Source organism: Gossypium hirsutum, chromosome D03 (assembly GCF_007990345.1).
Source record: "Gossypium hirsutum isolate 1008001.06 chromosome D03, Gossypium_hirsutum_v2.1, whole genome shotgun sequence".
Classification (NCBI taxonomy): Eukaryota; Viridiplantae; Streptophyta; class Magnoliopsida; order Malvales; family Malvaceae; genus Gossypium; species Gossypium hirsutum.
In genome coordinates, this window is record NC_053439.1 from 49,823,484 (window position 1) to 49,848,481 (window position 24,998).

At 32.3% G+C, this 24,998-nt stretch overlaps 3 protein-coding genes across 3 annotated transcripts; all 3 read right to left on the reverse strand.

The window, feature by feature from the left end:
* Positions 1–2,301: 2,301 nt before the first annotated feature.
* LOC107927032 (serine carboxypeptidase-like) lies at positions 2,302–4,768 on the reverse strand. The gene is made up of 8 exons (XM_016857999.2): positions 4,443–4,768; positions 3,975–4,143; positions 3,620–3,883; positions 3,390–3,540; positions 3,219–3,307; positions 2,870–3,128; positions 2,652–2,785; positions 2,302–2,565 (listed from the first exon to the last, which is right to left on the reverse strand). Exons 1-8 carry the CDS (start codon positions 4,766–4,768, stop codon positions 2,443–2,445), a joined length of 1,515 nt encoding a protein of 504 aa, XP_016713488.2. The 3' UTR covers positions 2,302–2,442.
* Positions 4,769–7,144: 2,376 nt separating this feature from the next.
* On the reverse strand, positions 7,145–9,562 carry LOC107927021 (vacuolar protein sorting-associated protein 24 homolog 1). The gene is made up of 6 exons (XM_041090404.1): positions 9,273–9,562; positions 9,103–9,179; positions 8,448–8,550; positions 8,112–8,233; positions 7,619–7,807; positions 7,145–7,517 (listed from the first exon to the last, which is right to left on the reverse strand). Exons 1-6 carry the CDS (start codon positions 9,382–9,384, stop codon positions 7,437–7,439), a joined length of 684 nt encoding a protein of 227 aa, XP_040946338.1. The 5' UTR covers positions 9,385–9,562; the 3' UTR covers positions 7,145–7,436.
* A 3,008-nt stretch (positions 9,563–12,570) lies between these two features.
* LOC107927018 (uncharacterized) lies at positions 12,571–14,490 on the reverse strand. The gene is made up of 2 exons (XM_016857982.2): positions 14,144–14,490; positions 12,571–12,835 (listed from the first exon to the last, which is right to left on the reverse strand). Exons 1-2 carry the CDS (start codon positions 14,309–14,311, stop codon positions 12,788–12,790), a joined length of 216 nt encoding a protein of 71 aa, XP_016713471.1. The 5' UTR covers positions 14,312–14,490; the 3' UTR covers positions 12,571–12,787.
* Positions 14,491–24,998: the final 10,508 nt, after the last annotated feature.

A 24,998-nucleotide genomic window follows, 5' to 3' on the forward strand; every position in this document is an offset into this window, starting at 1 on the left:
GGGTTCACAAAGAGTGTCAGTGAGCCTACTATTTATGTTAAGAAAGATGGAAATGAGACTTTGCTAATTGTGTCCCTATATGTTGATGATTTGCTAGCTATTGGCTGCAAAAATGAGCTGATTGTGGATTTTAAGAAACAAATGTAAGAAGTATTTGAAATGACTAATTTTGGCTTGATGACATACTTCCTTGGCATGGAAGTAAATCAAGAAAGTCATGGTATTTTCATAAGTCAGCAAACATTTGGACTAAAAGTGTTGGAGAAATTCTGTATGTCAAATTGCAAATCTGTTGCCACACCTGTTGCATTGGGAGAGAAGCTATCAAGCACCAGTGAGCATGATCGAGTGGATGAAAAGGCATATAGAAGCTTAATTGGTTGCTTACTTTATTAGACAGCAACAAGGTCAGGCATTGTTTATGTTGTTAGTCTTCTTTCAAGGTTCATGCACTGTTGTAATGTTCCACATTTTAAAGCAGCAAAAAGGGTGTTAAGATATGTTAAAGGAACCCTCAAGTCTGGTGTAAAGTTTGGAAAGACAGAGGATTTGAAGCTTGTTGGTTACTCTGACAGTGATTGGGCTGGTTCAGTTGATGATATGAGAAGCAAATCGGGTTACTTTTTTACTTTAGGCTCGAGTGTTTTTAGCTGGAGTTCAAAGAAGCAACAAACTGTTGCTCAATCTATAGCAGAGGCAAAATACATCTCAGCTGTAGCATCAGTAAATCAAGCCATTTGGCTCAGAAAGCTTCTGTGTGATTTAAATGAAAAACAAAATCAACCAACTGAAATCAAGGTTGATAATCAATCAGCAGTTGCCATAGCCAAAAATCCAATCTTCCATGGTAAGACTAAGCATTTTAAAATCAAGTTTCGTTTTGTACGAGAAGCTGAGCAATCGAAGGAAGTCAGTCTTGTTCATTGCAGCTAAGAAACTCAATTGGCTGATATCTTGACCAAGCCATTAGGAGCTAATAGGTTTGAAGTCTTGAAAGGAAAAATCGGTGTTTGTTGCATACAGTCCAAGGAAGAGTGTTAAGCTTTGGCCTGCATTGCAACAAAAGACCAGCAGCAAATTCAGCTCAACTTCTGCAGCAACAATGTTCTGAAGTGAAGAAATGAAGCTGGTCCGAATGCAACAACATATTTTGATTATTTTGTTCCTATGCAACTTTGTCTTGTTTCTTTGTAATTTGATAGCAAAGTTAGTAGGATTTGTTGGATGATTTGTATTGATGTTATGGCTGATATGTCAGCATACTTTTTGTGTATAAGTTAGTATTGTTTTGTGATCTATTAAGTGGGAGCAGTTAACCATTAGGTAACTGACCATTTGCTTTTGTAACATACATATATTTTCAAAATTTGAATGAATGACATTGAAGTTTTTCAGTTATTTTTTTTGCTTAGTTCCTTATTCAGTTTTCTTGCTTCAAATGTTTTTGTTTTCTTTCTTGCTTAAAAAACCAACAATTTTGTATTGAAGGGGTTTTTGGGATTTCTTAGGAACTAAAAATGCCCTTTTGCCTTTTTCAGGACATATTGGCATCACCCTGGATGATACAATCAAGGCATGTGAGAGATTCCAACGCCTGGGAGTAGAGTTCAGCAAAAAACAATTATGTAAATCACATGGAGATTATTTAAGACTAGAGCATGCAAATATTTTCTGAAAGTGCTTTTGTTCATGCCTAGTTTATCAATCTCATTTGTACGGTATGCATTCATCAAAGGTCCCAATGGTTACTGGACCGAAATCTGTGATATGACTACTATTGGAGCAGTAGTTAGATAATTTGCCTAAGTGCTTCGCAAGCCTCAGGTGGCTTTTTTAGTATTTATTTTGCAAATCTATCTCAGCTTTGTGAAGCACTTAGGAAAATCTGTCTGTAGACCATTGCAAATCTATCTGATCCATACCGTTGATGCAGGAAACAACAATGGCATATGTTGCAGATTTCATTTGCCATCTCGGTTTCAGTGTGGCGGTATGTATTCCTATACATCATTTCTTCTGTTTCTGGAACTCATTGAGGGAAGAACTCAGCCCCACCTCCATGAAATCTTAATTGAACCACATTTCATTCCAGTGTGTCTACGTTTTCTGCATGTCTGATACGTATCATCTATGTGATGGTAGAAACTTTCAACCATTGAATCATGGATATAATACTTTTTTGAGAACTTGTTTCTACAATTTAATCATGTTCGAAATTTGGCGTAATTGGATTTCTCTACTTTTATAATGTTGTAAATAGGTTCAATTATGTTTATGAAAAATTAAATGAGAAGAGGGAAGTTTGATCAGTCAATGCAAACTTTCTTTGTTAATGTTATGTATGCCACAGTGGAGTGGACTGTGAAGAACAATGACACAAGCTGTAACAGTGCATTTAATCCACAATGATGAAGGAACTGTGTGAATAACTTGTGGGGTTCACTATTTAGGAGCAATCCTCTCGGCTGTTTCAGAGGAGGCTATTTCCCCATGCATCCATTTCTGCAACATCTGTAATGAAGCCTTTGGTTGATCCATTGGAACCATGTGACCAGCATCATGGACCTGCAATGGCCATCATCATTTTCATGGGGAGAAATTAAGAAACATTGAAAAGCACATGGAGAAAGGGTTGTTTCAGAGTTGCAGACCTTGAGGAAAGTGAGAGGACCATGGGTTTTCAGTTTCCCGGCTTCTACACCATCGACAACAAACGGAACAATAGGGGATGAACCGAAACCTTTCTGCCCGGACCATGTCATTGCATGAACCCACTTTGAATTCCCTAACCCGAGTCCGAAAAAACCACGAGTTTAGAAAGAGTATGATATGCATCAACTAAACATATCTAAAGGGAAGAGTGTCTCACCAAGCCAGTTACATATAAGGTCATACTCTCCAGCATATATGAGGACCTTTATGCCATCTTCAAGGAGAGAAGGGATACCAACTTCGAAGTTTCTCATCCAGTCCATAAGCATAGCTTCGTACACCACGCTGCTGCATGAGACAAAATCGATGTCTCCGACCCCGAGTGCTTCTCTAACTGATTTCAGGTTCAGAAATGTCTCGACGTCCGAGAAATCGTAACACATGTCTCCTTCACACTGCTTTCTAATGTCATAGTACTGAAAACATCGAAGTAAGTGAGAATTGTAAAATCTTGAACAGCTTATGCAATATATAATAACAAAGGATAAAAGTTTGTGCTATCTTACATTTACAGTACCAGCTATCCTCAATATCTGATTGAAGACATTGTTGCAGATTTCGTATGAATCCACACAAGAATCTCCACCATCGGAGCCTGGAATGGTAGTTGAGAACATGAATATCAATTCGCAAGAGGAAAAGGTATGGATATCGACATTAAAGCTAAGAGAAAGTACCACAGCTTTTGATTGCCTGCACACATGATGGAACCAACTTCTTGATATTGACATAATCAGATTGTGAAATCAGACTTGAGTTCAAAGCAAAATCTGGGTATGCTTGATACTGAATTTCGGGATTCGTTAGGCCATTACCGATGGCGAAACCCTGTTTCAACCATTTAAAGTTAACTGTAATGAGAACTCCATATTCAAATGGCATAGATGAAGTTTCAAGTGATGTGTACCTTAAGGTTGATATGAATTCCCCGCTTTGCTTTGTTTCCTTGGTGAACTCGAACGGCGAAAGCCGGAATATAATGCCCGGCATACGATTCTCCGGTTATGTAAAAGTCATTCTTAACATACTGAGGATGCTGCTTGAAAAAGGCCTGCAAAAAGTCGTACAAATCATTGCTGACACCGTTTTCATCATGACGAATGTCGGTATCATCTGAAGTGTAACTGAAACCAGTTCCAATCGGCTGATCTACAAACAGAATGTTCGATGCCTGCCAAGGGACGATAAATATGTGGATCCATAAGAAGGGAAAGGATAAATATCATAAAGAGTAAAGAAACTCATGGAATTCTATCAGATACCTTGTCCCAGCCATAGTCATTCCATAGAAGTGACAAGTTTTTAGCTAGATGGAAAGGGCCATTTTCATAAAACAATGCCAATTCACTGCTGCATCCTGGACCTCCAGTCAGCCAAATCACCACAGGGTCCTTCTTGCTGTTCCGGGATTCGAAGAAAAAGTAAAACATCCTGCAAGTTTTTGAAGAAGGAGATCAATAATCCGAAACCAGTTTTATGCAAAGAACTAAGACCTGTTTAGCATACACTGATATGTCCATCATTTTCAAAACTTGTATATGCCAAGGTACCACTTTGGAAGCAACATATAAGAACCATGACATACATATTCAATGTTCATTGCATATATAAGTTGAATTGTGAAATGAGATCATTGCAGGGCATGTTTGTGCCACAATTTACTATCAACTGAAAGATATAAATGCTTACTAAAGCATACATATATATAACACTAAGAGCTGTTGGCTTACCTTGCAGATTTAGAATGTGGAAGCTTATAGTATCCAGCATGGTGAGCAAAATTTTGAATAGAAGGACCAGGAGCATCAATAACTGGGAATTTGAATTGCTTTTCAACAATCTTTGAAGGCTCATTTGTAAGGTCTTCATTGACACCTTCATTAGCAGCATGTCTTGGGAACAAATTAAGCCCTCGTATGAGCTTTTCTGCTTGTATTTTTGCAGTGGGAGATGACTGAAGTTGGGTTTTCCATGGTGAAACAGCCTTGGCCAACAATGGTGAAACCAGCAAAAAAAGTGAAAGCAAAATGAGTTTTTCAAAGAAAGTTGAGGCCATTTCTTTTCTCTTTCTTTGTGGGGTCTTAATCTTTTTGGGAGATTGCTGCAAAATCTTGTTTGGTTTATATAGAGTTTGATGGAACCACCTCCACTAGGGGACAAAGTCCATTGATTTTGCATGCTTAAGTCTTGAATAATCTCCATGTGATTTACATTATTGGTTTTTTTTTATTTTCTACTTTAGAAGTCTATATAGCATTAAATGTTGCGAGGAAATTGAAGAATATCTCAAATCTTTGGATCTATTTTTAGTCTTGAAGAATTTATCATATATTTAATATAAGGCTATGATTATGAATAGTATGAAATTAATATTTTACATAAACAGTGACTTAATAATTTGTATTGATATTTTCTCATCAACAAGCAAAGGTAACTATAATAACTCCTATATATAACCACCTTACACCCTCCACTAACCCCACTTTTTCTCCATAATAGAATTCAAAGATTTCTACTTTAATCCTTACAATCATGAATTTTATTTATTTTTTAAATGGAAAATAAACTATATTAATGAAATGAAAAAGTGGTCCATCAAGAATTTGGCTTCTATTTGCTACATATCATATTATTTAATTAGTTTACCTCACAAAATTAGCATTTCATCAACTATTACAAAATGATCCTTTTATTCTTTTTCTAAGGTATAAGAATTTTTATAGTCATTTCAAAAGTAGAAGGACCAAAATGCAATATTTTCACCTACAATAACAATAGGGTGTGTAAATAAGTTTATGTTCTTTGCCTTGTGAGTGTTAAGTATTGTCTACAAGATTCATTTTTTTCATGAAGCTAACTAACTATAAAGCTTTCCCCTTTTTTTTCTTTTCATGAACCTAACCTAACTATAAAGTTTTACCTTTCTTTACTTTACTTTTTTTTCTTTTTCTTTTTTTTTTTTTTTTTTGGCATTCAATAATGGAACTTGGGCTTTGAAGACAAGGTTAGAACAACAATGTTGCTTACAAGACATCAAAAACATAATAAATAAGAAGAGCTACCCAAAACATGACAACATTTGACTCCACTCAATGTTTGAATCCAACAATGAAAGGAAAGGAACATGGGTGATCTTTCCTAAAGGCGTTTACTGGGTCCCATCTTATATCTGCCCTACCTCACCTTGTCAATAATAACCCATACTTTACTTTTGACAAAATGGGTTTAGCTTCACTAATTTTGGGTTTGCATGAGAAAAGAAGAAAGAAGTGATTAAATTTAAAGTCGAGCATAGATCAAATTACTAAACAAAAAAAATCTCTCCCAACAATTCAAAATCAAAATCTTAAGCATCAAACTTGACCTTTTATAAACTTTTCTTGGTAAGAGAAGTTATATCATTAACATTCACACTAAGCTTTTGTACTCAAGAATGCCATGATAGAACATTAGCACAGTCTTGAATCCTATGGTTAATTGTATTTTTGTCTCCGAAAACTAATAATTCAATCTAAGCTTTATTAGCAAAATTTTTAACTAAACCTAACGTCTAACATATACATTTGTTTCTAGTACAAATACTTGTTAAATTAAATAGTAAAAAGCTCGATATCCCTTAAATAAAGCCTCAAATTTGAGTTCAATGGATAAAAAAGACCACACTAAAAGAGTTTGTTCTCCATTTAAGGGTCGGGTCCGCTTGAGTTTGAATTTAACCGAATCTCATTGTGAGTACCGGATACTAGGAAACCTCAAACCAACTTTACATATATGTGTATTACAGGCAATATGCCTAGAAACATAATCAACTTCTCTGTTTTGGTCAATAAGAGGCCAAAAAAGGTGATGCAGGTAATGACTGTAATATATGGAAGGACACCTAAATCAGGAAAGAATGGGAAAGGTACTTGTCGGAAGATTTATATGAAAATGGTTCACAGCAAAAACATTGAAAGAACCTGATATTAATTTCTGCTGAGAAATGTTCTGCTTTTTCTCTTTCCCAACGTGCAACTTGCAACAACCCTTAGAGCCATGTGTTCTTTTCAATTTTGATAAATGAGATTACTGGTGAAATCCGAATCTTGGTTATCATCAAAACGTTAATAAGTACTCAACAAACCGGACCACCTGTACGTATAAGCTTACTTCACTCAGCTGTTTCACCAGACATTTTCAAGCCATTTTTGAATCATTAATTTCTTGTTTCTTTGCACACCATGTCCTGCACGCATCATGTAAGAAAGACCAAAGCTTCATGATACTAAAAGTTCTTCAAGAATTGCAAAATGAAGAGCCTTTGCCAGCCCACGTTTAACAAGTGCAGAAAACAGCTTTCAACACAATTACATTTTTTTTTTGAGGGAACAAACCATACAATGCTGTCTGTAACTCGATTTTTCAAGATAAATACAACATATTACTACAAGGGTTTCCCCAAAATGGTTTATTATTGATCAATGTATAAGGTATGCATGCATGTATAAAGAGTTTCAACACATAAATGCTCCTTGTATAATACAGACCTTGCACATAGGAATAAGTATTAAATAACAAGCGTTACACAATAATAGCTTCAATGTGCTGATCAATAGATATCCAGTTTGTAATACACTACAAAGGTTACTTTCTCGAAGTGTTAAATTTCAGTCCGAACCCAGAGGCAGCTCATTAATCAGTCTGATCACCATTTCAAGGCAAAGGCAGAAGGCTTGACTTACAAGTTATGACCTAACTTTTGCAAGTCGAGCCCTTATTTCTTCTAGTTCTTCCTCATCATCAACTCCTTCGGCTATAGCCTCTTCCTGTAAAGCATTAAAGAAAAGGGGGAAAACAAATCACTCTTTAGGCTTAATGAGAAAAGATTAGCTAGAGCTATGTTACAAAGCACTTGTGCCACACGTACCTCCTGCGCTGCAGGTTGAGCTGGCTGCTTCATCTTCTCCTTCCGGACTGCCTCCGGAAGCTGTGCAGCTGTCTCACCAGCAATTGCTGTCAAGACCTTGTCAACTTCTTCTTCCGTCTCCTCCTCTATATCCTCAGAATCCAGCGCATTGTCAAGAGCATCATTGACAAACTCCTCGATAACACCTACCTACATATTAATAAAAAGTAACTATCCGTTGTCTCATTCCATAAAGCCAGCATATTCATCAACGTATAAAAGAGAAGATTTAAGCCATTAGAGAATCCCCTAACTTTTATGTTAAATAAGCAACGGAAACCCCATGTAACCAACAAGGCTAGAGTGGAGAACAAAAGCTCAGACTGACACAAGTTGTAGTCAAGGGCAATATAATATAAAAGGTTCGATGCCATTTGCACCAAAAATATACAGAAAAAGGTAACCATTTATCGATATTTTCCTTGGTACTTAAAGATAAAAGTAGTAAAGAAACCTTGGTCATCTCTTTGCTGAACTCTTGCATTGTGACAGCCACTTCTGGAGCCTTCATAAGGTTATTGACAAGCTTCATAACCTCAGCACTCTTGGACAAATGCCCAACTGTACGGGCAATTGCTGCAACATTTTCGAAAATATAAAAAAAAATAATGAGAACCAATCTAAGAAACAAGTAGTTCATCCAAAAATTAGAACACTACTGTCAAGATTCAAGAATATAAAAAGCAAAACAAGTGGCACATGATGTTAATACCATTCTTCACCATGTCCATGATTAAAAGTGCATATAAGCAGAACAGAAAGGTAAGCTCAAATATGTAAAACATCATACCTACACTTTCCCCAAGGTGCATTGATATTGAATTCAATTGTGCCTTATTTTCATAGAGACGATTGACTGTTCTTCTGGATCTCACAATTTCCATGGCGAGTGACTGAAATAAACAAAAGAAATGAAAACTATAAGACAAAAATGATTGTTGAACTTTTGAATCAACACCTAGAACTAAATCCAAGAACCAACTTTGCCACTAATGAGCATAATTGATCACGGTTTTCAAACATTCAAGGATGAAAACAATTATAGTTGAGTATGGATAATACTTCTGATAAATTTAGGTCAAAATATGCTCCTAGTCCATGTACTTTGATACAGTTCGATAATTAGTCCCTGCACTTAAGAGAGTTAGAAATTAATTCTTTTACTTTTCGATTTAAAAATACTAGTCTAATCATTAATATTGTCAGCATATTCCGTCAAAATTTGCCAACTTGAAATGTTTAGGTTGTCCTCATATAAGGGCAGGTAAATTTTGATGGAAATTATGATTTATGCATACATGTATACACAGACATACACAATTAATGCAGTAAAAGAATACTAGCAAAGAACTTCAATCTTGAATATTAGCAACCAAATTTAATTCGAAAACAGGATTACAATTTATCAAAAGAAAATTAGAAAAAAGAAAAACTAAATGAAGTACCTTAGCAGAAACCATGTCATTTCTCTTGGCAGCATCTTTAATAGCTTTTTGTACATTTTTCTCTTCTCTTTGAATATCTGAACTACAATAAAAGACTTTACCTAATATTAACCCTAACCATCAATCCAAAATCGTGAAATCCACGATCCATAAAAAAAGAAGGAACTTGCCTCTGATTTGGCGCTCGATGTTTCGGCATTCCTGGCGAAGGCGACGCTGCCAATCTCTTAATAGCTGTTGTGGATTCGGTTTTGGCTTTATCATATTCATCACCTTCTCCATTTTCTCCCCTTCCAATCAGATCGTGATATCAAATTGCTCAGAAAAAAAAAATTGGGACGAATTTTTTAGGGGAAAATTTATCCAAAAGAATTATCTTTTTTTTTATTTCTTTTTCGTTCTTTTCAGATCGGAATGATTATTATTTCATGACCGGAAAAGATCGTTAACCGGTCAATTTATTTTGTATTGTAATTCCTGGATTTCATATTTCTTTATATTGGTCAAATTCTAGTTTTGGTTCTTTTACTGTACTTAAATTTCAATTTAGTCCCTATTCTTTAATTTCACATAATTAAATCCTATTTTCATAATTAGTTAAAATGATCATGACTTTTTCTTGAAGCACTCCTTTCAGTATGATGAACAGATAATTTCCATGTTGACATGATGAAATAGAATTGGAATTTCTTTTATTTTAATCAAAACAATTAATAATATTAGTAATTTTATTTAGTTTTATATCAATCTCAAGTTAAGATTTTTTGGACTCAAATCAATTTGGGCTTTAATTAAACTGGTGAAGAACTCTTTAGAAAATGACAGTGTTCAAATAGAGAAAATGAAACAGAAAATTGATCTCACACTTCATTTCATCAATTATTACATCTTTTAAAGTCAATCAACTACCAAATACCAACCAAATGCTAACCACTAACTATCTTGAAAATTACAGAACATAACTTCTACATAAACTAAACATATCAATAAGCACCTAACACATCAGTGCATAAACTGACCAAAGTTCAATCTTTACAAAACGATTTACATTTGTACTAAACTGAACTACCATGCACCAAAAAACATCCAACTGCATAGTTGGCCATCATACAACACTCCTTGACCTCTGCTGCAAACACCAACACTGTTCCTTAAGCTCTCTAATCTGATAGCTCAAAGGGGCTTTGTCAGCAAATCAGCATGTTGTTCCTCAGAACTGCAATAAACCAACTTTACTTCATTTATTTGTTCCACTTCTCTCACAAAATGATATTTGATCTTGAAGTGCTTTGTCTTGCCATAGAAAACAGGATTCTTTGCAATTGCAACAGCAGATTGGTTGTCACAAAATATCTCTATTGCTTCTCCTTAAATCAGATTCAAATCCATCAATAATTTCCTTAGCCAAATGGCTTGATTAACAGTTGTTGCTATCGCAACATACTCAACTGGAAAATTATGCTTTTCCACCATACTTGAGGAGCTTTTTCTTGAACAGAATAGTGTATTTAGCATAGTTTTTCGTTATTTTTTGTTAAATAAGTGAAAATATACACGATTTATGTCCCTAATCTGAGGTTTGGTGAACCATATTGAAGTCAACTAACCCCCATTAGTTAATTATTAGATAATCCCTTTTATTTTTACATTCTTATCAATTTAGTTCCTAGAATAGAATATCTAATTTCTTGCAAACTGATCTTGTTATGAATTGTGTAGACTAGTTACAGAGGTGCTCATGGGCCGGGTGGCCCGGCCCGGCCCGACGGTCTGCCCGAAATATGGGAGGGTTTGGGTAAAAATATAGGTCCGAAATATGAGCTTGGGCAAAAAAATGAGGCCCGATTTAAAAACGGGCCGGGCCTCGGGCACCACTTTTTGGCCCGGGCCCGACCCGGCCCGGCCCGAATATATTAACTTTTTTTATTTTTATTTTAAAATACTTTTTTTAAATTTTTTAATTTTAAAATATTTTTAAAATACATTTTTAATTTTTTTTAATTTTAAAATATTTTTTTAATTTTTAAAATAAATTTTTGGTATTTGTTTTAAAAAACGGGCCGGGCCGGGCCGGGCTGGGCCCGGGCTTATGTTTTTTCCCGGGCCGGTCCTGGGCAAAATTCTAGGCCCATATTTTGGGCTGGGCCAAAATTTTTTCTGAACCCGGCCCGGCCCATGAGCAGCTCTAACTAGTTATTACTCAATCGCCTCTTCTTTGTGTTCCATCGAAACTATAAATATTACAACTGACACTTTACGCTAGCAGTAAAACTGAGCTTTTAAAATTATTATCTAAATCGTTGTTTTAGTGCGCACGTGCAATCTGTCAAGTTGTTGGCGCCGTTGTCGGGAAAGACGGTATAAAATTGAGTAATTTTTAGTGTATATTTTTAGATAGAGATAAACAGCCAAAGTAAGATTTATAGATATGACTTTATTTTCTATTTGTTTCTATTTTGTTCAAATTTTGATTAATTTTCTTCAATCTCTTGTGCGTGTAATAAGTGCTATATGACTTGAACCAGTAACAATATCTCGGAACGTAGCATTACATGTTTGATGACTAGAATCATTGCATGTTTAATTGACTACTATAATTAGTAAATCGCAGGAGATTGAATATAATTAAATACACTTTAAATTTTTAGGAAATAATGAGAAGGAAAGTAATTATTCTAATAAACAGTTGCACTCAAATTTAATTATGTTATGAATCTTAATCCAAGTCAATATAATTACAAATAATTACGGTGTACCAACACACCCTTAAATTTATGATGGTGCATATAGTCAATCAAAACTTACTGAACTAGGGGTTATCATCCAAACTCGAAAATCTGACCAATAAACTAAACTAAATCTTGACCCAACCTAAACAAAATTAACACGATACCAAACTAACATAAATTTGAAATTGACATGAATCAAGACCCAAACCTCTAACATAACCCAAGTTGACATGAACCCACGTTAACATGAACTTGAACTCGAATCAACCAAAAACCCAAAATAACTCAAATAGATAACCAAAAATGACTCGATCATAAAGTATCCGTGGTTTAAACTCTTAATGACCCAACTCAAAACCCAAACCTTAAACCTAGATGATACAACATCCAAACTGCCTTGAGCCAAAAACAACTTGAACCCGAACCTAAAATCAACCCAAACCTAAGTTTCCCAAAGCCGAAATTGACTTCAACAGAAATTGGCTTCAACAGAAATGACTCAAGAATTTTAAAATCCAAAGTCAATTTGATCTAATTCAAAACCAGTAGGATCCGCTCAATTCACGTATAATTGATCCTCAAGTTCATAACACTACTGTTTTAGTCAAAGGTTAGCTCTATCAGTTGGGATTTAACCCCCAACCCCACCGCAAAAAGAAAACACTCAACCTAACAAAAGGGGGGCAGGGAGGAATTCAACCTTAATACAATTTGAAGTGGTAAATAGTGGAGTGAAAAGTGCAGCAGAAACCCAGATTATTTGAACTTGTAATATGGACCAAATATTCAAAATCTACACCAGAAACTTAAAAGAAGCAGAGCACAGAATTTGTTTCAAAACCGAGCAAATAACAACATGACAAGTTCCAAAACCAAGTAAATAACAGAAATTGTTGTCCAAGATAAAACCCAGTTGTACTCGTCAACATTTATTACCCAGCTTTGCGGAGAAAAACTCACAAGAACTTCCTGTATGGCCTACCATTATCTTCATCCTGCATATGCTGTTGGAAAAATTACCAAATCACTCAGCAATTCAATTTGAGAAATGTACAAAGGGAAATAAAAATGGAAAGAATACTATCTCTATTGCACAATGTTCTTGCAAACAACACAAGACAGAAATCAAAAAAGAACTTGCAACAAAAAAATGGGAATCAACAGCTGAAATTGTTAAATCAAATCCTGCAAATTAAAAAGAAATTAAAGAGTTTCAAAGGAGGGTTTTTTCTATTCCTTGCTTTGTCAACTTTTAACCTGTTTTATTGCTGACGAGTGAATGCCAGAGAATAGTTCGCTTTAGTTTCATATTGATAACTTTTATGGGAAGACTACTATAGGCAATAATAGAATAAAAGTTCTTATATTTTGTCCTTCGCATGTGTTAAACAAAAGAACATGAATATAGATGTATCAAATATGTCCTATTGAAAGAACTTTGTTCTTGATTACCACTACATTCAATATGTGCATTTTTGTTATATTCTTGCCTCGCAACATTCGTTGGTTATACGAATGTTGTTTTTTTCTAGGGGTGGTTAGACCTATGTTACATTACAAGGACTTGAGATAAGGTAAGTGTAGTGCATTACCAATTTTGTTACCAAAGCAATACATCTCGGCATAAAAAATTTAGCATAGTAGTTGTTAATATCAAACCAACCCGAAGATTTATTCCACAAAAAAATTTCATTCAGAAAAATTTCTGATTTTCAAATCCCTTTTTAAAACTACAAAACACTAAGGAAACTAATCAGAACCCAAAAAATAGAACTCGACTAAAACATCAATTATCATGGTCAGGCAGTCAATCTCAACAAGAATCTTATAGCCCCAAATCAAATTTATAATATATGATCTACAACAGGTAAGAAGAAACATGGTGCAGCTAACAAAAAGGAAACCTTTTTTTGCATTATTGTGCATCACCAATTTTGATACCACAGCAATATAAATCACGGCATAAGAATGTTAGCTAAAATCAAGCCAACCCAAGGATTTACACCACAAAAAGTTTCAGAAGAAAGGCCAACAATTTATTTTCAAAACCCTTTTTCAAACTACGAAACCCTAAGGAAATCAATAATCAACTAAAACAACAATAGTCGAAATCAGGCAGTCAATCTCGACAAAGAATCGTGCAGACCCAAATCGATTAATCAAACATCACCCCAAAATCTCCCATTCAACCAATTTAAAAATGCAATTAAAAAAATAAATTATGATCGCAAAAAAGAAACCGAAGTCTAAAAATCGATAAAATCAAGACTAAGGTATCAAATTAAAGAGAGGTGGGGAAAAAGGGGGAATACAAATTCTCGAACAATGCCCTTGTAGACAAGGACGGGGATAGCGATGCCGAATATGCCGACGAGAGCGAAGTTGCGGCGAGTCCAGCGAAAGTTATGCTCCAGATTCTCTCTCGCACTGCCCCAATCTTCAATGAACCTGTTCTTGTTCGCCTCCATTCCTCCCCCCATCTTTGATTCCTTTCCCTTCCTTTCCGCTGTAGTATCCTTAAGCTTTCTCTTTTCTACTGGACCTTAGATGTTATTTATGTTGTGGACTCAGTGTTTACAATAGCCTGTTTGGCTGCATTCTTTATCCTATTCCACAAACAGTTATCCCTCTAAACCCAAAGGTGGTTCGGATATTCGACAGAGTGGAATAAAGACAAGATTCTTTTGTAATTATTAAAAAAAATAACATTCACTATTAAAAAAAATTTAAGGAAAATAATTAATGTGAAAATAGATTAGATAAAAATATTAATTTTCAAAATTTCAAAATTTTACTGAAATTAACATTCACTATTTTTTTAATTTTATTTTATTTTTAGTTTTTAATTTTAAAATTCATGCAGCACTTTTGTTTGAAATATTTATTTTAAATTATGTCATATAAAATATTGCATATAATTTAATGGTTAAATGAATTATTTCAATAATGGAAGGTCTTGATTGTTTTAATCTCGATAGTTTGATGATATAATTAGAACATTTTGAAGTTTTGGCCCAATTTAGACTGAGGGTCATAATTTAGAGATATCCGATACAATCAAATGTAATATATAATATCATAATATAAACTAGAAATCCTCTCACACGTGTATACTTGAAGAAACCCAAATTTAAAACACATCTGTGTTTAAAAGTAACATACAATAATTAATGAAATGTACGATTTGAAACTAATTAATCATAATAGCACATAAGACATGTACGATATTAAAGTAGAAATAAATTATTTAGGTTTCAAACTTTTTTTTTTTTTTGAAAGTCAAACCTAATTCTTGAGTGACTTCCAAAAAAATTATTTAGATTTCTAACTTAGTCACATAAAACAAATGGGCCCCAAAAAAAGTGTGAGAATACAATATATCGTAGACCCAACAAGGTTTTTAATCCAAAGATTAATAGGCTTCTCTTTTTCGGCCCATAATAAACCCAAATTCATGGACTGTTGACTTGTTACTTAGAATCCCCTCCCTATCAATCACCATCAACGGATATGAACTAATATCCAGTTCCTTTTTTTGGGGGGCAAACTACCTATTTAGTCATCCGATTTATTCATGTTCTTATTTTGGTAATCCATTTCAAAATTTTGTTATTTTAATCACACTCGTTAGATAAGTTATCAATTTTAATCACTCTACCGTTCAAATGAGTTTGATCACCAGACGGAACGATGACGTGATCTGGTATAATAACAAAATTAACTTTCAATGTTTACCTATTTTATTAATTTAATATTGGTTTTGAAAAAATAAAAACAAAATTAACTCTTAATATTTACACATTATACCAATTTAGTCATGATTCTAAAATTAAAAAATATATATATAATTAAAATTAAAAAATTGTTGAAATTTATAAAAGTATATAAAATACTCAAAATAATTATAAAACATAATGATGCAAAGCAAAGTACTAAACATATATCTAAAAGATAATTCCATAAATACCTAGAAATTTTGTGTTTACAATCTCTATCATTGAATGAGTATATACTAGACCTGGATCATGGGTTAAGCTAAACCGAATTCGGGTCGGTGCAAAAATTTATACATATTTTTTAAGCTCAGACTCGGCCCGACTCAAAAATGGGCCTAAAATTCTGCCCAAACCAAATGTTAGAAAAATAACAGCAAAATAAATGATTCAGGTCAGGCTCCTTATTGAGGCATGGCCTATTTAGAAAAAGAATTTTATTTTTTATCCAAATTTATTTTTCGAGCCTATATTTTTACCCATACCCTCTCACTTTTCGGATCTGGACAGATAACTCGACCCATGATCAGGTCTAGTATACACTCTTTACACTTAACGCCACAATCAATCCAGAAAACATTAATTACAAATTTATATCTAAAAACTAATTTCATAAGTACTTAAAAATTATGTTTCATCAAGAACTTCAACTAGTATCTTTGTAACATTCATCCTTAAAAAACCTATCAATCATTGCAAATCAAACAGAATTAATTTTATATATATATATATATATATATACAGATTTGTATTTAACTCCTGGCTAATTAAGGAATGGATACAGTCTGGACTTGGTTCATCACACAAGCCAATGATCGATCCAAAAAACAAAAAACAAAAACAAACGAAGATTTTTGTATACCCTCAGCCATGGAGTTCCAAAGTAAAAATGTGAATAAAAAACCCAGCATAAGGGGAAGAAGATTATAGATTTAGTAATTTACAAAAGAAAAAATAAAAGTTGAAGCCTTCATGATCTATTGTCTTCCATTAATTCAAGTCCTTGAGGTTCGTCTTCCATGATACTCTCCAATGAAGGTCTCCAAGAATGATATATGTCTCATGTACTTTGCTTCGCATCATCATTATTATTATTATTATTATTATTATTTTAATATTTTAATAATTTTTTAAGTTTTAAATTTTTAAATTTTTAAATTATATCTTCTTAATTTTTAAAATCATGACCAATTTCGTAAATATAAAGGATTAAATTTGTTTTTTTTTAAATTATGATTAATTTAATAAAATAGGTAAACATTGTGGGCTAATTTTATTATTATACCACATCATGTTAGCATTCTGTTTGGTGATCAAACTCATTTTAACGATAGAGTGACTAAAGTTGACGACTTATCTAACAAGAATGACTGATTTTAAAGTGAATTTGGTTATCCAATTTTTTTTTTATTTTAGTGACTCAACTTTTTAAAATTAAATATTTTAATCATTTTTGTCATTAACTTTATAACAAAATTCTAATGAAAATAAATATTTGTGAAATTTACAATATATAAATAGTAAAATCAGTTATTTGGATAAGTTAGGTCTTTTAAAATCAAGTTACACTCCCATCAACTTGAACCATTAATGCCTCCAATCGCATATGTATATGTCAATTGAACCACTGGTGGAGCGGCAAAATATTTGTGTTTAAGTGTTCAATTGACACAAATCCTAAGTTTGATATCAGGACAACCTCTACCCATTACTCTTTTATATATATATATATATATATACTTATATCTATACTATATATTAAGCACTTGCCTAATTTTATAAGGTAAATTGTATTATTTTGAAAATGTATTTTTTTCATTTTATATCTTTTATATAGAAAAATACACGCAAAACAAAATTTGAAAACCCTTATAATTTTTAACATTTATACTTTACGACCAAACTTCATTTATCATTTATATCAATTTTATAAATATATTTATTATAAAATTTTACTCTTCACCTACATTATGGGTGTGCCATAACCCGATATAAATATATATATATCATTCATTAATTTAAACATTGTTAGGAATTGGTTTAACATAATTCCCAACTAAATTTGCATAAAAATTCATTTCCAAAAGATAGGCAAGCAAACCCATTAGTTCATCCATGGTGATCATGTTGTGTGTTTTTAATACAAATTTGAAATTAAAAAAATCTAAATGAATAAAAACAAACCAACTCGTATATACCCAATAAAGTATGTATATCATCTACCTAAACTTCCTTATCTTGTCCTTTAAACTCCATATATTTTGGCTTTATTAATTAATCATTCGTTTAAAACACTTTTATAAATAAATTATATACATCTCAGAATTATAATCGAGATTTAAATTAGTCCTCGAATTTTAAAATGTTCTAACTAAAATTTCAAAATGCCAACATCAAATCAATTACGTCTTTCTATTAGCCTAACTATTAACTTGAGCATTAAATGTCAATATGACATATTCAAAACACATATACTTACTATATAGATAACTTGAATCCAACGTGTTAAGAAACCGAATAATGCCATTAAAATTTACCGAGATTATTTTTTAAATATATTAGATCTGAGTTTTTCATGTGATAAACTTATATGTTTTTAAAATTTGTTTCGTATGTTTTAAGTATACGACTGATATATTTTAAAATTTAAATCATATTTTAAGATTTCAAAGCTTAATTTTTGGTTATTGTCCAAAAGTGGGTAGGGTACATGACCCCTTCATTATCTTTAAATATTTTAAAGATAAACGTATCAAATTGTCTATTACAATAATATTTTTACCAACTAGACACAACTATATTTCAATTTTTTAAAGTTAGTTTTCAAAATTCTTTTTAATTAAAAGTGGTATTTAAATCATTTATTTTATTATATTTTATCGCAGAAAACAATATTAATAAATAAATTTTTCGATAAAATAAGATATATTTAATAATCTGTATACCTATTTTAAAAAAACCATTAAAAACCAATCTAAAAATTCAAATAAGGAAATAATTTACTAATAAAAAAATCTTTAAAAATATTGTTGCTGGTCATATGGCTGAATTACGTCTTGCTCATCGTTTGTTGAGTCGAAACTGGAAGGTCTTTGTTCATCATATTCCTAGGTCCCAAAATACTATTGCTGATCATATAGCCAAGTGTATGGCGACAAATTTCATAAAAATTCATTGGTTTGAAGAACCCCACAATCCGCTAAAAACTTAATTGAGGTGGATTTTGTTCTTTGAAAAACTAGTGTATTATTTAGTTTTCCCTTTAGGTGGTCTTTTATCTAAAAAAAAGGGTAAACTACACCCATGGTCACTTTTGTTTACCTTAAGTTACGTTTTAGTCACTTATGTTTGAAATGTTACGTTTTAGTCATTTACGTTATCATGTTGTAACATTTTAGTCACTGAGCCATTAATCGTCATTAATGGTGTAACGGTAAGCTGACGTGGCACGTTAAATCATCATTTCAAACAAAATTTTAGGTTAAATTATACAATTGATCCCCATATTTTTTTCGTTTTAAGTAATTTAATTTTTTTTATTTTATGTTCTTTAAACTTTCCTCTTTTTTTCCATTCTCTTTTGTTTCTCCCTCTGTTTTCATATCCTTCCCATTTCTTTTAATATATTAGGAAGTCGAATTGGCAGTGAAAAAAGAAGTAGGAAGTCGACTATCATCATTTGCCTATAACCAAAACCCATAAACCCATACCATGCTTCTTTCTTCACTACCAATTCGACTTCCTGGTATGTTAAAATAAATAAAGAAGGTAGGAAACCAGAGGGAGAAGCAGAAGAGAATGGAAAATAAAGAAAATAAAGAATGAAAGTTAAAAGAACATAAAAGAATTAAATTGCTCAAAACGAAAAATTATGGGGACCAATTGTATAATTTAACCTAAAATTTTTGTTTTAAATGATAATTTAACGTTCCACGTTAGCTTACCATTACACCATTAACGACAATTAACGGCTCAGTGACTAAAATGTTACAATACAATAACGTAAGTGGCTAAAACGTAACATTACAAGCATAAGTAACTAAAATGTAACCTAAGGTAAACAAAAGTGACCATGGGTAGTTTACCCCAAAAAAAATCCTTTAAAAATAATACGCGATTTTCTGTCCTATTTATTGAAGACTTTTTGTTTGAATTTTTTTATATATAAAAATTATACATATGGGATTTAGACATTCCACATGCTAGCCTTCAAATTTTTTAAATTTATGCAGTCGACGTTCCCTTTCTAATTCTAATAATTAATGTATTTATTGCTTGTTTACAGTAGTTTCAAGATTTGGTGGTTGAAGATGGTTCACGCCTGAGAGCTACAAAAGAGATTATCTTTCAAGAAAGGATAGATTTATGGAACTTTGGACAGCTCTGAATTTTCTTGAAATGCCCATCTTTATATTTGGATGGTACTTTTATTGTGGGATGAAGGCTTGACATGAGTTTTTTATGGAATGATGTCCTATCTCATAGGAGATGATCTTATGTGACGAGATCGGATCGTATTAGGAATTTTGGTGTTGTATTATAATAAGAATTATGATATGCACAGTAAAAATGATTGATACATTTAATACGGACAAATCTCCATTAGCCGAGGTGATTTTCCGTTGATTTTTAAGTTTTTCTTTTCTTTTCTTTGTTCGTCGGTGATTAAAGAGGTCCCATAACATGCATTGAAATCACATAGCCATTTTTCTCGTCAAAATTTTCATGCTGTTATAGTCTAAGAGGCATTCTCATGCAGTCATATACGTGTTTGGAATATGTCTCTGGAAAATTATTGAAAAACAAATATAAATCAAACACTAAAATATTAATCATTGCAGAGTTTAAATATTATCATGTATTTTATTTTTAATATTTTTTATTTTTTTACTACGTCCTAAAGAAGGTAGGTGTCTTCCTTTAAACCCTGTCTAAACTTTCCTTATTTATAGAACTTAAAATGTCTAATTTTGCTAGTGGTCCCTGTACTTAATTTTTTTAAAATTTAATTCCTGTGCTACAATTTATAAACACTGAATCCTTATACTAATTTAAAAATATTATTGGAAGTGATAATTTTATGTCTGAGAGGCTGACATGGGAGGGTCAAAGAAGCAGCCAAAATTAGTAGAAATTACAAGGATTTAATTTCAAAATTTGATAAAATACAAGGGCCACTTACAGAATTAGACCAAAGTTTTATATATAATGAATATTGAAATTTGCTTGTCACTGGATGTAACTTTCATTTATTTTGAAATGATGTAAAAGGAAATCCTAAACAATTATTTACTCCTTGAAGAAATTGCATATATATATATACATGATTAGACTGTCATTTAACTGTTAAAGTAGTGATAATTATATAAATAGATGACCTCTGATTATATCTTATGCTGATGCTTCCAAGCAACCATTGTGTTTTACTTTTTGAGGTTACATCAATTTCCATCATTATTTTATTAATCACTTAAGAAGTTCATTTTTAGTGAATGATTTTACTCAATAGAGGTTCGGATTATTTTTTGATTTTAATTTAAGATATTTTTACATAAAGAAGTAATTACAATCTCGATATTGATCCTAATTGTATCAAATTACCCACCTAAATACCTTACAATACAATTAATAAACTTTTCCAAACAATATCTGGAGTGTGACAAAATAACCACAAGAATACAACAAAGCTATCGACAAAAACACTCAAAAACTACATGCCACAAACAATCTATTTATAGACTGATACAAGAGTTCATCTAACAAAATTTTGATAAGCTTTAAACTCGTATTTAAAACCTGAAATTATCCCATTAATTATCTTGAGTATTTATCACATTACGGCCTTCATAAACCAATCTCCAAAACTCTCTCAATAGATAAGGATAAATGTTTTATTCACTTTAAACTTCTCACTATGATCAGTTAAAGAACTGAAGAATCCTAACTGAACTCCAACTGTTGTCTTGTCAAACATGTCACCACTTTGAAGGCCGAAAGCAACAACCGTCCTCGAGGCTGAAACCTCCCACACGGCCCAAGCAGAAGTTATTCTCGTTCTAACAGAACATGAAACAAACAGGTAAAAAAACCCAACAAATGTAATCCACGTGTTTCACATATACTTCATGTCATAGTTGAACAGGTATTTATCACCCACGCTAATAACTAGATAAATAAAATGACCTAATTGATACGTTATTAGAGGTGCTCATGGACCGGGCGGCTCGGCCCGGCCCGGCCCAACAGCCAGTTCGAAATATGAGAGGGTTCGGGTAAAAATATAGGCCCGAAATATGGGTTGCGCAAAAAAATGAGGCCCGTTTAGAAAACAGGCCAAGCCACGAGCTCTACTTTTTTGGCCCAAGCCCATCCCAGCCCGGCCCAAATATAATAAATAAATATATTTTTTATTTTTTTAAATTTTAAAATATTTTTAAAATACTTTTTTAAATTTTTTATTTTTAAAATAAATTTTTGGTGCTTATTAAAAAATGGGCCGGGATAGACTCGGGCTTAGGAATTTTTTCGGACCGGGCCTAGACAAAATTTTATGCCCATATTTCGGGCCGAGCTATGCCCAGGCCAAGGACACAGGCCAAATTTTTTATGGGCCCGGCCCGACCCATGAGCACCTCTATGCGTTACTAATATATTGAGAATTCAATTAAAATATTTTAATGTTTAGAAACAATTTAAAACATAAACAATAGCTGAAGGATATTTGGTGGGATTAACTAATATGAGAAATGAGGAATAAAAAATTAGGATTTAATTGTTGGGTAGGCCTACCGACGAGAGCAAGTGTGAATAAATTTATATAAAAATATTTACTCAAACAATCAACACTCCCTATTCACTCACAAGTAGTTCAACAAGTTTGAATTCTCGTAATTTGAATCCAATTTTTGGTAACTGCTTTGGCCCCCATTGTCCCCCCTATGACTTCAACTCAATAACCACACTCATCAATTTGATTATATAAGAAAGAATTGTATAAAATCACGTCGTCTTATATAATTGTTTAATTATTTAATAATTTTTTAATAAATTTTTCATGTCATTAATATATAATTTTGATAATTTTTTAAACCTAAATCTTAAATTTTAAATCCTGAATCTTAAACTCTGAACCACACTAAATCAAAAAGTTAAGGTTTAGGGTTCAAAGTTTAGGATTTAGGTTAAAAAAATTATTGAGATTTTATATCGATGACATAAAAAAAATTACTGAACTATCGTTAAATAATTAAAGAAAAATACAAGATGACGTGTCCACCATGATTCATACAATTTTGAATATAGAAACCTTCTCAAAGATAAAAGAATTAGCCAACCTGTTAGATTATGGCTATAGCTGATTAGAATTGCATCTAAACACATGCAAACTTTGCAATGAAATGTTGACTATTTATCAGTTTTGGTATTCCCATGTGGATTGTCACAGTTCGGTCTTGAAAATACTATTTTAAAATGTAATTAACTTTGAAAGTAAAATTTAAAAGAGGAATAACATTTAGTTTGAGATAACTCTACGAGAGTTAGAGCTTTGTTTTTGGGATTCGGATTTGTACGTTTAGTAAATTTAAGTTTATTTATTTTCATATTATACTTTTTTGTTTGTTTGTTTATTTAGTGAAAAGTTAAAATTTCTTTCACCCGTGACTTTTATTCTCTTTAGAAGTCCACGTAAATGTTTATAGATTCGATCTTCTCTATTTTCTTATTCGTTATTTATACAGGTCGATTCTCGACAGTTCCATTTATGTGAAATCAATTAAATTTGTAGTATTTAGTTTAATCTTAAACCAAAATAGAAAGGTCGCTGCATATTTCAAAGTCCCCATGTTAGGTACAGAAAAGATTTGGTGTTCTCTAGTGGACCATAAAAAGCTGATGATGTCAACTTCAGACCAGCAATGAATATATAATTAATTAAGTAGTAGCTACTAATTATGCATTATTTGTTTATGGTATCACTCTTTTAGATTTTTAATATATTAATCTTTTTGGCTTTATTTGACCTAGAGGTGTTCATGGGCCGAGCAGTCCGGACCGATGGCTCGCCCGAAATATGGGAGGGTTCGGGTAAAAATATAGGCTCAAAATATAGGTTTGGACAAAAAAAAGAGGCCCGTTTTCTTGGGCACCACTTTTTCTGTCTAGGCCCTGCCCGGCCTCGGCCCGAATATAAAAATATATATTTTTTAATTTTAAAATATTTTAAAAATACTTTTTTTTATTTTTAAAATAAATTTTTTGTGTTTATTAAAAAAAGCGCCGGGTCAGGCCTGAGCTTAGAAATTTTTTCTCGAGCCAGGCTAGGACAAAATTTCAAACTCATATTTCAGACTCGGGCTCGAGCCTAGGACACGGGTCCGACCTATGGACACCTCTAATTTGGCCCTAGCTTATCTGCCCCTTTTATTTTATTATACTTTTGTTGGTTTAAAAACTACAAATTGTGTGGATATAATAAATATTTGACCAAACTGATCACACAATACAGTACAAGCAACCTAATTTATACATTAATGGTATTGTAATTCTTATAAATTTGAGGTTAAAAATTGGTGAAATAAATCACATTAGAGAATATACATAGTTAAATTATTGTAATTTTGATAGTTGAAATATGAGTGTTTAGGATTTAAAGTTTAGGTAAAATGATAGAAGGGATAAGTCAATATGTTTAGAGTCGGAGGGTGCCTTACCTTTCCCAAAATTTAAAGAAATTAAGTTTTTAAAATTTTTAATTAAACCCTTCACATTTTTCGAAAATTCTCATTAGTCTTCTTAAAATTTTTAAAAAATTCAATTAAAACTCCAATTTTTTTAATTAATTAAACCCAATATTTTTGTAAAATCTTTTAAAGCTCCTATTTAAAAAATAAATAAATTAATTAGACTCCTGAAACTTTTTAAAATTTTAAATAAACCCAAAACACTTAATGACAGTTTTTGCTACTAAGCAACTCTTATCATTCTTTTGAGACTATACTCGTCTTCTTATGATAAAAACTTGTGCAAAGAAGAATTGTATTGCACGCGATCCCCAATATACAAGGTTGTACTATTTGTTAACATGCACAAGTTATAAGAAAAAGAAGAAAATTTCAAAAAAATTGGCATGTTTTCATCGAATTAATTAGTGATTTTAAAAAATAAATATTGAGTATTGTACTCTCAAAGGATTTAAACCTTAAAAACGACGTCGTTAAAAAAGATGCGATAAAATGATCTTAATACATATAATAGTTACTAAAATTATCATTTAAAATTTTTTTATTAAAAATATTCCAAGCATAACTTCCCCCATCAACCAACTTATCAACTTACCATCAGAGTGGGGCCATGAATCTCCTTATTTATACCAATGGCATTGCCACACTCTTCC

Coding starts and splice junctions, on each gene's coding strand:
- LOC107927032 (XM_016857999.2), bottom strand. CDS start 4,768: ATGGCCTCAACTTTCTTTGAAAAACTCATTTTGCTTTCACTTTTTTTG. Junction 4,144..4,442: donor CCACATTCTAAATCTGCAAG/GTAAGCCAACAG, acceptor AAAAACTTGCAG/GATGTTTTACTTTTTCTTCG. Junction 3,129..3,218: donor GGATAGCTGGTACTGTAAAT/GTAAGATAGCAC, acceptor CGATGTTTTCAG/TACTATGACATTAGAAAGCA.
- LOC107927021 (XM_041090404.1), bottom strand. CDS start 9,384: ATGGAGAAGGTGATGAATATGATAAAGCCAAAACCGAATCCACAACAG. Junction 7,808..8,111: donor TCAGCAAAGAGATGACCAAG/GTTTCTTTACTA, acceptor ATTAATATGTAG/GTAGGTGTTATCGAGGAGTT. Junction 7,518..7,618: donor CTCAACCTGCAGCGCAGGAG/GTACGTGTGGCA, acceptor AATGCTTTACAG/GAAGAGGCTATAGCCGAAGG.
- LOC107927018 (XM_016857982.2), bottom strand. CDS start 14,311: ATGGGGGGAGGAATGGAGGCGAACAAGAACAGGTTCATTGAAGATTGG. Junction 12,836..14,143: donor AGGGCATTGTTCGAGAATTT/GTATTCCCCCTT, acceptor TTTTTCCAACAG/CATATGCAGGATGAAGATAA.